The sequence below is a fragment of the Onychostoma macrolepis genome, chromosome 04 (assembly GCF_012432095.1).
Source record: "Onychostoma macrolepis isolate SWU-2019 chromosome 04, ASM1243209v1, whole genome shotgun sequence".
NCBI classification, from domain to species: Eukaryota; Metazoa; Chordata; class Actinopteri; order Cypriniformes; family Cyprinidae; genus Onychostoma; species Onychostoma macrolepis.
In genome coordinates, this window is record NC_081158.1 from 34,702,178 (window position 1) to 34,714,752 (window position 12,575).

Consider the following 12,575-nt stretch of genomic DNA (forward strand, 5'->3'; position numbering starts at 1 on the left):
TTGTTAATCAAAATAATGATATTTCCCCCCATTTTAAATTCTTATTCTCCAATGAAAGGTTAGATTTTTGTGAATTTTTTAAATAATAGATCAAAAGGATTAACAATGCAGATTTATTTCCACAGCTGCCTTTGATCATATTTACCAAGGGTACCAACAATTCTGACCACGTGCGTATATATATATATTAAAACATATTTATCACATATTTAACACATCACATTTATCTTTTTTATTAAAGTTATTTTTTAATGTTTTAATTAAACCTATTCATATGTTTATTTTTTATTAGTTGTATTTCTTATGATATTAGATCAAATTTTATTTTGTAGGTGAATTATATTTTCCTCTTTTTTTAGCATTTATTTTAGTTATTTTAGTACTTTAAGCCAAGCTAAACAAAAATGAGAAAATCAGTCTTGGAACCAGCTGAAATAACTTTTTTTATATATAATACACTATATTTTATTTTATTTATATATTATTATTTCATCACAGTTGATGTGCTATATACTGTATATATGGCTGATCTGCATGCCACAGAAAGCTGGTGCTGATGAATTTGGTGCCTTTGAGAAAAACAGACAGATTGTGTTTGAGTTGAGATTATTTCCAGATGAAACACACACACGCACACACACACACACATTCCAGCACCGTAAAAGAGGGAGGAGAAATAGGTAGTATGTTGAAGGAAGAGGGACAACAAGAGGAGACAGATGGGGCCAGACTCTCTCGCGCTCTCTCTGTGTCTGTCTGTGAGCTTCTGTTTATTTACCGCTGAGCGCCACGGTCTCTTGGCCTGACTAAGAAGCAGCGAGAGAAGAGGAGAAACAGTATGACGGCCCTCCGGATTCTGTCTGTGTCTGCACTGATGTGTCAGATGTCCATCACTGCGTCTCTGCACTGGAGGAAAGGTACGACAGGAGATCACTCATTTACAGAGCATGAGCACTTCAAATCAACACGCTTCTGCTTAAATGCTTGAAATGAGTTTTGTGGACACATATAAACTGTGCCAACAAAGTTGGGAAACATCTGAAGTCAAGAAAAAAATTTTTGTTACCAAAATTCGTATTTCATTAGAACTGAATATGTGGTTTCCAGAATATGGAAGCCCATGCAGAATAAAAAAAAAGTGATTTTGACTTAAATCTCACAGTTCTGACTTTATTTTCATGAACTCAGAATTGATATAAACTTTTTCTTTTTTTTTAAGTCAGAATTGTTAGATAAACTTTCAATTGCAAGGAAAAAGTCAGAATTGTAAGACTTAAGTTGCAATTACCTTTTTATGTTTTTATACATGCGGAAAAAATAGTGAGAAACAAAGTCCAAATTTTGAGACATAATTTCAGAATTCAGAACAATTAAGTAAGGTTTTGAGAAAATTTTGAAATTTGCAAGAAACAAAGTCCGTATTGTGAGATTTAAACTCAGGATTGCAAGAAAAAAGTCAGAATTGTGAGATAAAAAGTCACAGATGTTTTTTTTTTATTCTGTAATTTTTTAATATGGTCTTCCAAAGTAGAGGAGTTGTTATCATTAACTAAAAGCATTTTTAAAAAATCATTAAAAAAAAAAAAAAAATTATTTTAGATAGTTCCCTTAAGTAAAACATTACACATTTTCATTCACTTTATGATGAAGTACTAAAATAACTAAAAATAAATGAACTAAAACGTAAAAAACTAGTAAAAATGACAAAAAAGGTAACTAAAATGAAAACAGAAAATCAAAATCAATATCAGTGTTTGACCTGCAGCCAACCTCCAGAGGAACAAACACAGCAGATGTGATGGATGAGTTGGTGTTGTTTGTGGGATGTGAAGTGCTAATCATGTGAGATTGGTGACCTTGCACTTTCAAGGTGAGATCTGTGGAAGCGAGCGCTCGGCGGGATAACGGGGGCCGATAACGGCGGGATGCTGGCGGTGCCGGTGGCTCCGAGTCTCCGTATATATCTGCTCTGACATTTCATTAGAGTCCTCCGCCGTCTAAGGGCACGAGCCGGGCCTCTGGCGTCCGTGTTTGGACTCAAAGTCAAGCGTTTTTGGGAGGTTTTGATGGGATTTTATGAGCCGTAACTGCAGCCGCTAACAGAGATGTTCAATTACTCCAGCGCTTGTAGGACGTTCACCTCCGAGTGGAATTTGGCAAAGCGTCCACCAAACAGTTTCCACCTCACTAGTCCTTTAATCAAAACAAAGTACTAATGATACGCACTGTGAGTGTGTGAAATCACTGGAATAAACACTCAAATAAAAGATCTTCATTGGCTCTTTGCAGCACTTTAGTTTCACTTTATACCTCCTTTTTTTAAATTTATCGGGTTGTTGAGTCAAAATATGGTTATTTTTTCAGATTAACGTCCTTAAAGTTACAGTCTTATGCATTGGTATGCATTTCTAGGAGTAATTCACCCAAAACAACATTTACTCAATCTATGTTGTTCAAAACCTGCAGGACATTCGAGTGAATGAGATTTGAAAGGAACGTTCTTCCAGTAACGTTAATAGAATGTTCGTTTTCTGGTCTTTAATAATGCTCTACTAATGATACATCGTTAATTGAATGGTGTTTTTTTTTTCCTGAAACACTTTAGTTGGATGTTCGTTTTTTAAATGTTTAAGAATGTTAAGAACATTCAAAAGTAACATTTCCATCATGTTTGCGAACGATAAAATGGAATGTTCGTATTCCGAATGGGAACGTTGGCAAAACGTTCTTAGAACATACATGTGTGTGTGAGAGACTTAAGTGTCCAAATACTATATGACCAATCAAAAGTTTGGTCAGTAAGATTTTTTTAATGTTTATGAAAGTCTCTTCTGCTCACCGAGACTGCATTTATTTGATTAAAAATACAGTCAAATTGTGAAATATTATTACAATTTAAAACAACAGTTTTCTATGTGATTATACTGTAAACTGTAATTTATTCCTGTGATGCACAGCTGTATTTTCAGCATCATTACTGCAGTCTTCAGTGTCACATGATCTTCAGAAATCATTCTAAGATGCTGATTTGCTGCTCGAGAAACATTTCTGACCAATGTTGAAAACAGTTGTGTGCTGCCCAATATTTCTGTGGAAACGATTCACAAAAATAGAAGTCTTAACATTATAAATGTTTTTACAGCGACTCGATTTAATGCATCCAGACTGAAAGTGTTAATTTGAAATATATTTCTGTGAGTATGTGGTTAATCTTTGAGGACACACACTGACACTTACTGAGTGTTTTCCTCAGAAAAATGTTTTCGTGAAGTAACATCGTCCACATGCCTGCATGTCTCATTTCCATGGAATTGCGGCGGTCACGAGGAGAAGGTTGGCGGCGGCTGTAGGCTTTGGCTCGGCTGTGTTTATGGGGTTTTAAAGGTCAGTTTAGAGCAGGAGGATCAAGTTTGCGAAGGTGAGAGTCTCAAGACCCACCGACACACATCTGCAGCTGATCGGTGCAAACAGATGTGGAATGTGTGTGATGTTGGCGACATCCTGAGCGGACCAAACACGTGACCAGCTCCCGCCAACTTCAGTATGTTTTTGGTTCAAGCCTGTTGTTCAGACTTAGACTTGTTATAGCACTTGCACATCATCTGATTGCTTCCATTGTCCTCATTTGTAAGTCGCTTTGGATAAAAGCGTCTGCTAAAGGACTAAGTGTACTGTCATTAACCAGTTAATTTCACTTGCTAGTTGTTTGGATGACTAATAACCCATCCCAACTTAAGTGATATCATCCTGCGTTATTCACAGTCAGAGATGCGTGTCTTTCGGCTGCAGGCCTGTAATGCAGATGTTAAACGCAGCCGTCATGACGGAACGAGACCAATATCTTCCAGTGACAGGCGCCTCGCTGTCCGTCAGCCGCTGACATGAGCAGCTGCCGAACACATGCGCTAAAACATCAGGAAATAAACAACACTGTTGAAACTATTGTAATTGTAACGTTAAAGGACTTTTAAAATCAACAAAAACCTGTTTATTATTAACAGTAAGGTCAAAGGTAATATATAAGGTGAAAAATCAACACAGGCCTAGTTGTAGAGTAAAATATGGGCTGTGTCCTAAAGCCTAGGCAGTGACTTTGCAGACAGCGTTTTTGCACGAAGGCACCTCATGAAACTGATTTTCACTCTTAAAAATAAAAGTGCTTCACGATGCCACAGAAGAACCTTTTTGTCTAAATGGTTCCGTAAAGAACCTTTAACATCTGAAGAACCTTTCTGCTCCACAAAAGCTTCTTCGTGTCACAAAAGTTCCTCAGATTATAAAAAGGTGAGAAAGAGATGGTTCTTTAGTTTAATGATCTACAGCAAAATAGAATGACTTTTGGTGATAACTAAATGCATATTTTTTACTATAATACTGATTTCTAGCTAGAAATAACATCAGAAGTGCAAAAAGTTAGTCAGAAATATACATTTACACACAAACGCAACTTTCAAATGCCATCTTTATTTTTTTTTTAGCTCAACCTTCATGGAATGTATCGCACAGGATTGTGGGATATCAAAGCTAATAGGCTACTAGAACTTTGGCAAACGTTCCTCAAGGAACATTAACAGAATATTTGCTCAAAGTTATTGGGTCTTTAATAATGTTAGCACAAAACCGTTTTCACAAAAGGTTTTAGCTGAGCGTTCATTTTTAAAAGTGAATGTAACGTTTTTTAAATGTTACTAGGCTGCTTGTTTTAGAACGTTCAGAGAACATTCAAAAGTAACGTTCACAATGTGTGCAAAATTATCAAATGGAATGTTCACTTAATGTTCACATATGCGAGAAAAAACGTTTTTTGAACGTTCAGAGAACATTTGGGGGAAAAAAACAACATTTTTATTACTTAATAGGAACATTAAAAAAAACGTTCTTATAACAAGAGTTTTGTTAACTGGGAAAGTTCACATCTGAATTTAAAGAATCATATTTGATGGTTTTACATTGCAATAACTACATTTCTTCCTAGTTCTTAGTGTTCATTAGGGTTTTATGTTACATGCTGTTAAAATAAGGTTTATTGCATTATTTTAGTGTCGCTTGTTACCAGGATGCTGTTTTGTGTATGACATCATATTGCTTCTGTGTTAAAGTTTAATTCATGTATCTTTCTCTTTATCTCCTTATTTTTAATGAGTTTGTCAGTATATGAGAAAGGTAAAAAGCACAATTCATTAATTTGGTATTGATGAAATATGGTCAGTCTGTAAAACTTGAAGTGTTGCTACCGTATTTTTTTTACGGTAGAGTTCTGGCAACCACAGCTACTGTTTTTACTGTAACTTTCAATGCTTTTTTTCATTAAACTGACCCAATCCGACATAAACAACCCTCTCAAACTCCTGCTTGTGTCTGAACATTAGCAGTTGCTTTAGTCTGAGAATCTGCTGGTTGAGGACGTTATTTTGAGGCGACTGCACTGCGGTAGAGAATCACTGTAGAGAGTCTAAACCAGCAACAGTTGTTGACTAGAGAACTTGCTGTGAGAATTTCAGTGTGTGATCAGTCACATAACACATTACACATGATCCTCTCTGTCTCTCAGCTCTGTTCCCATCAGCCCTCAGAGTGAAGCGAGGGACGCCAGCGCTGCTCAACCCCACGTTTCAGAAATCAGCGGAGGACGCCAGCCTTCTGTATGAGGTACGGCTCACGCTGGTGTGCAATATGCCGTGATATTTACCCATAACAAAGAAAAATCACAAATTCAGTGTATTTAATATGTCAACTCTTTCTCCAAGACAGCAGAGCGATTACATGGAGATTCTAAGGCAACGTCAAACAGCATTTGTAACCCATTTACTTTAGTAATGAGACGAGATTTCAGAGTCAAACTGATTATTCAGTAAAGATTTGATGTTTCAGTGAGACTTTTTACATTGGTTCTAGAGATCAGGGTTATTATAGTTAACTAGAACTAAAATTGTTACTTGAAATAAAGTAAATGTTAACTGTAATACAATTTCAACTGGATAGTGAAGTAAAATAAATAAATGACATATTCTTTACTTGAAACAAATTATTAAATTTTTATTTTATTTTATCTAGTTTCCAAGGCAAATGTCTTTTTTTTCTGACTGATATATTAAAATAAAAATAGAAAAAAAATAATAATAATAAAAAAATTGACAAAGACACAATGAAATGACTAAAAGCTTAAAATTAACATGAATGCAGAAAATATGAAAATAAAATTAATTATAAATATTAACAAATAGTGTAGCATCTCAATGATACTAAAATATTTTACATAAAAGTAACTAAATAACTAAAACTTTATGAAAACTATATAAACAAAAAATATAAAAATATAACAAAAATACAAAAAATTACAAAACCAAATAGAAATTGTAAAAAAAAAAAAAATTCTAAATATTAATAGAAACTATATCTCAGTGATACTACAATAACGCTTCTAGAAATCTCAACAATGTCTCAAACTATATTCAAACTATCACGGCTTTTTATTTGAGCTCAGAGACTTATCAGTTTCTATCAAGCTCAGAAGAGCTCTGCATTGACTGACTTGTGTCTGTTTTTATTTCTCACTAGAAACTTTAGCCGAAACTGAAGTTTGCTGAGCACTGAAACTTTCATCTGTGTTGTTTATCTGCAGTGTTTAATGTGCTTTTCAGCATCTTTGGTTGAATGAAGGAAGCGATCAATAGCTCAGCTCTTATTAGCTCTTCATACACTTGAGTTTATTCAGTTATTGAGTTGCGCTGAGTTCTGCAATCTCCTGCGCTGTCAGATCCATCAGCCGCTCCATACTGAGAGATGCACGAGTTCTCCATTTAGACTCAATACAAAAAAGACATATTAATATTCCAGCGGCGTGGCGCTGAATGAGTCTGCATGATATCAGACACAAACTAAAGCCTGTCGATCGGCCTCATCACACGCTAAAGACAGATTGAACGAGACATCAGACTGAACTCTCATCACAGATCAGATATGAGGCTCTGCAGAATCATCCAGAACTGCTGTTTTATTGAGCGTCGCTGAATCAATCTGAGCCAATCAAGAGTTCATTTGTATTCTGGTGCTTCTTCTAAAAGAGGCTAAATATTCAGTAATATTATCAGTTTAACTGCACTGACACTGTTAGATGAGAACAAAACTAACAAAGGATGTTCTCAGAAGATTCCCTCAAAGTTATGAACAAACGTTCTTCCTGTGACATTAATAGAATGTTCATCCAAAATATGTGACCCTGGACGACAAAACCAGTGTCAATTTTTCAAAATTGTGATTTATATATCATCTGAAAGCTGAATAAATAAGATGTATGGTTTGTTAGGATCGGACAATATTTGGCTGAGATACAACTATTTGAAAATCTGGAATCTGAGGGTGCAAAAAAATCAAAATATTGAGAAAATCGCCTTTAAAGTTGTTCAAATGAATTCTTAGCAATGCATATTACTAAGTTTTGATACATTTACGGTAAGAAATTTACAAAATATCTTCATGGAACATGATCTTTACTTAATATCCTCATGATTTTTGGCATAAAAGAAAAATGGATAATTTTGACCCATACAATGTATTATTGGCTATTGCTATAAATATATGAAAGACTGGTTTTGTGGTCCAGGGTCACATATCTGGTCTTTAATAATGTTCTCAAAACATCAAAACAAAAACATTATTCATACATCATTCATGGAACATCTTTTCTGAAATGTTAGTTGCAAGTTACTCTTTGTTTTAGAGTATTCAGAAATAATGTTTTCCTGTAAATGTTAGCAAAACTTTCTTTTTTGTTCGTATTCTGTACACTCTTAGAAGAAAAGGTTCAAAAATGAGTGTGTGTGTGTATATATATATATATATATATATATATATATATATATATATATAATATTATTAGTACAAGTGCATTTTCACATACATTTAGTAGATATTAACAATATTATATTTACTATATATTAATATATACTGTATGCACGCACATAGTCATACATATATGGATATATATTACAAAATATATTTGTCAGATTTGGTTACATATGTAACATGCATGTTCCCATATAAATGTTAATATACACACGTGGTCAGAATTGTTGGCACCCTTGGTAAATATGATCAAAGGCGGCTGTGAAAATTAATCTGCATTGTTAATCCTTTTGATCTTTTATTTAAAAAAATCACAAAAATCTAACCTTTCATTGGATAATAAGAATTTTAAATTGGGGGAAATATCATTATGAAATAAATGTTTTTCTCAAATACACATTGGCTACAATTAACGGCACCCTTTTAGTCAATACTTTTTGAAACCTCCATTTGTCAGTTTAACAGCTCTAAATGTTCTCCTATAATGCCTGATGAGGTTAGAGACACCTGACAAGAGATCAGAGACCATTCCTTCATCCAGAATCACTCCAGACCCTTTAGATTCACAGCTTCTTCTCTTCAGGTCACTCATGTTCTACAGGGTTCAGGTCAGAGGACTGGAATGACCAGCAGAAGCTTGGTTTTGTGCTCAGTGACCCATTTTTGTGTTGTTTTTGAGGTTTGTGTTTGGATTATTGTCCCGTAGAGTAGTAACTTACTCGTGGTGTCTGTGGTCTTGCTGGCATCTCAGTCTTTAGGTTTTCTTGTAATCTTATGAATTTAACTTAATCCTTCATTTTTGGTAATATTTAAGCTTTCATAGTCTCAGTTAGGTTCATTAAAATATCTCCATCGATTTCAGTCTGTTAAAACAGCAGGAGTCATGAAATCATAGTTATAAAGTACATACAAACAGTATTATTTTAATACATACTACCTTGATAGGGACAATGGTGTCTCTTTTGAGAATTGATGATAATAGCGCTGCTGTCGTCCAGGTTCTTCACGAATGAAGTAGCGGCACGTGACCAAGCACTCAATGTAGCTCGCAGCGCCCTCTGTTGGTGACAATAATCAATGCACGAGTGCTCTGGTGACCAGCAGGCTAAAATCATCTCGAAATAAAACATCTGAGAAAAGGTATCCAGGTGTAGTAACCACGGTATATGTGGAATAATTAACTCTGGACCGGTAAACTGACTTAATATTGTGGCCATATTAACATCGTTTGTACTTAATTTTTCTAAAATTCTGTGGCCTGTCGTCATTCTATAGAGCTGCTTTATAGCGAAATCAGATTTATTTCATAATTGATGAAGTTATCAAACTGAACTGAATAATGATACTATTTTCTTTGTAACATTCTACTGTTATTTTCTCAGGCAACACAATTTGTTACTTTATTTGAATGTTACATTCCACTTTAGACTTTTGGGAATGTTACTTTTGAATGTTCTCTGAACATTCCAAAACAAGTAGAAACAGACGTTATATGAACATCCAACTAAAACATTTCAGAAAAAAGAACAATATATAAACAGCCTAATGTTTTTGTGCTGTTTTAACTTGATGTTACTGGAAGAATGTTTGTTCATAAATTTGGTCTACACTCTCAGAAATAAAGGTACAAAAGCTGTCACTGGGGCGGTACCTTTTCAAAAGGTACACTTTTGTACCTATTAAGTTCAAATATGTACACTTTAAGTACTAATATGTATCTTTAAGGTACCAAAATAGACCTTTTAGGTACAAACATGTACCTTTTGAAAAGGTGACAGCTTTTGTACCTTTATTTCTAAAAGAGTGTATAATAATCTGTATTGTAGAAAGCGCTATATAAAGCAATGAGGTGACAGTGTTTTTGTTTCACAGGTGTTGTGGTCGGGAGGGCACATGGATGCGGAGGACGGGACGCTCCACATATCTGATCACGAGCTGGCGTCCATGAGGAAGCTGGAGGTTCTGGAGGTCCTGTGTGAGGACGTGCTTCCCAGAAGCCTCTCTGAGATCCAGCGGCTCAGTGCTCAGCTGGAGCAGCACCGTGGCTCACTGCAGATGGACGACTTTGAGCGCACCGTCCTCACGATGGTGTTCACCGCTCAACAACTGCCACACACCAGCCCCGGCCACCAGAGGGAGCTGTGGGCGAACGCACTCCTACGACTCTATAAAGCCATTAAAGGAGACCTGCGGCCTGCAGATGACTGACTGAGAGACTCACATCACATGCAGTGCTTCTCAACCGGGGGCTGTCCCAGCTAACAGGGAACGTTCTGGCATGGTTCTCTGAAAGCTATGAACAAAGTTCCTCCAGTCGCACTCGTTCAAAGTGATCTGGTCTTTAATAAGATGATCAAAACATTTGCACATTATATATTCGTTGCTCATGGACGTTCTTCTGAAACCTTTTAGTTGGAGGTTCGTCTAACTTTTTAGAGTTTCAGAAAGTAATGTTTCCGTAATGTTTGCAAAATGATAAAAATGGAACACACCCTTCATCTTTTCTCTGACATTCACTCAGAGAACCAAGAAAAAAATGGATGTTGAAAGAACATTGAGATAATGTTTTTATAACTAATCTGGAATGTTAGCAAAATGTTACTTAAACATAATTTAGTTGCGTTCTGATCGCAGATATTAGAGGAAAAACAATGCTAAATGCAAATAATAAATGCAGTCATATAGAGTCAAATTAGGCGATGTCAGTGATTGCAATGCAATTTATATTTATTTGACATATTATTTGTAAAATTAGAAATACGTAAATAATTTGAAAATAAATATAATTAAAATTATAAATATGTTTTAACTTGGAAAAAATATCTGTAAAATAAACAGATTAATCGTTTAGATAGCAACTTTTATTTAGTGCTTTCAAATGATTAATCGCATCCAAAATAAAAGTTTTTGTTTACATAATATATGTGTGTATAATGTGTATATTTATTATGTATATATAAATACAAACACGTGTGTGTGTATATATTTAAGAAAAATCTTATATGTTCAGTATATTTATATATAATATAAGAATATAAATTTATACATGTAATGTATTTATATATACATAATAAATATACACAGTACACACATATATATATATATATATATATATATATTATGTAAACAAAAACTTTTATTTTGGATGCGATTAATCATTTGACAGCCCTACTTTTAATTCTGTAATTCTGTTATAGTATTTTTCACAAATAAGTTTTTAAAACAAATAAAAATGCTAAAAATAAAATAAAAACAAAAGATTCTCAAAACGTACATTTATTTCACGTAATACAAAGAAGTAAATAATTTGAAAATAACTCAATATAAATATCATATTTGATCCTGATTAAAAAATTAATTGGTCAAATAAACAGATTTTAGTTAAGATTTGTGTTAAAAACACAAATAACAATTCTTAAAATAAAAAATAAATGCCAAAAAATAAACATCCAAAATACAGTCCAAACTTGCAACAGCACTTAATAATAATAATGTTTTTTTTTATAGTGGAAGAAGGTTCTTTAGATTATTAAAATGTTCTTTACGCTAAGAACAAATGGCTCTTTTCATTTTCATCACTGAAAGGCTCTTTAGGAGACCAAAGATGGGTTTTCTATGGTGTCACTGTAAAAACAACCTTCATTTTGAAATGTAAAATCTGGTTCCCGAAGCAAACCCGGTTGAGAAGCACTGACTGTACTGGACTTCTCTAATTACAGTGTGGTCAGATGAATATGAGGTGCATCTTAAGAACTGTGTTTGCATAAGTTCACCTTCACAATGACAGATCACAGTCTTTGCATAAACGTGTTGTTGGTGCAGTTGATGGCACATTATGCTGCAGAAGGAGCTCTGGTGTCCTTGCGAGGCTTGTCATTTTTCCTGAGATAATGCATCTCCTGCTAGAATCATTATCACGTCCTTGACCGTATTTCCCTGGCATTTCACCTGGAAATATTCCCAGTGGCACATCAAAACCTGCTCTCCGCTCGGCTGAAATCTGCGTTCAGGAGAAAACATTGCCGAGAATGTGATTGATATTAAAGTTAAAACTTCACTGCATTAAACGAGGCCCCCTACATGAGACAATAAAGGACTGGGGTTTTCATTTCACCTGTGTTTTATTGAACACCTCAGGCACTGTTTCAGCATCTGCCACCTGAGCAAAAGCGTTAAGACACACTTATGAGACAGAGATGATGATGAACAAATGATCAAAACCCAGTGGATCCAGACTTATGAATTCTTCCAAATGTGTGCGTTTGTCCCGTGTCAATAGCGCCATCTGCAGGCCACGAATATAATAGTTTTGTGGCGTTATAATAAAAAATGTATATAGGCTAGATTTGCAAGCTTTTTTCGTTTTTCATATCAGATGTTTCTCAGGTTTATGACACTTTCTGATGTAAAGCTTACTTTTATAAGTAGTTGTTTGAATAATGAATATGTAACTACAACTGTATGTTTTTTTTTTAAATAAATTTTTTTTATTTGTAACTCAAAATTCTGCGAAATTAGTACAATCTTCCAAGTGGTTCATGATTATATAGCTAGCTAGCAAGCTAGCCACCTAGATTAAACTAAATAAAAATGACACTAAACGAATCTCAAAGCTTACATTGTTATACTATTATAAATAAATGCAATATACGTATATCGTTCTGTTGATTAATGAGATAGATAGATAGATAGATAGATAGATAGATAGATAGATAGATAGATAGATAGAT

The 12,575-nt window shown here is 34.5% G+C and overlaps 1 protein-coding gene across 1 annotated transcript; it reads left to right on the forward strand.

Annotated features, from left to right (window-relative positions):
- Window positions 1-710: 710 nt before the first annotated feature.
- LOC131539321 (protein FAM180A) lies at window positions 711-10,461 on the forward strand. Its single transcript, XM_058773815.1, has 3 exons — window positions 711-917; window positions 5,552-5,649; window positions 9,718-10,461. Exons 1-3 carry the CDS (start codon window positions 839-841, stop codon window positions 10,051-10,053), a joined length of 513 nt encoding a protein of 170 aa, XP_058629798.1. The 5' UTR covers window positions 711-838; the 3' UTR covers window positions 10,054-10,461.
- The last annotated feature ends 2,114 nt before the right edge of the window (window positions 10,462-12,575 follow it).

Coding starts and splice junctions, on each gene's coding strand:
- LOC131539321 (XM_058773815.1), top strand. CDS start 839: ATGACGGCCCTCCGGATTCTGTCTGTGTCTGCACTGATGTGTCAGATG. Junction 918..5,551: donor GTCTCTGCACTGGAGGAAAG/GTACGACAGGAG, acceptor TCTGTCTCTCAG/CTCTGTTCCCATCAGCCCTC. Junction 5,650..9,717: donor ACGCCAGCCTTCTGTATGAG/GTACGGCTCACG, acceptor TTTGTTTCACAG/GTGTTGTGGTCGGGAGGGCA.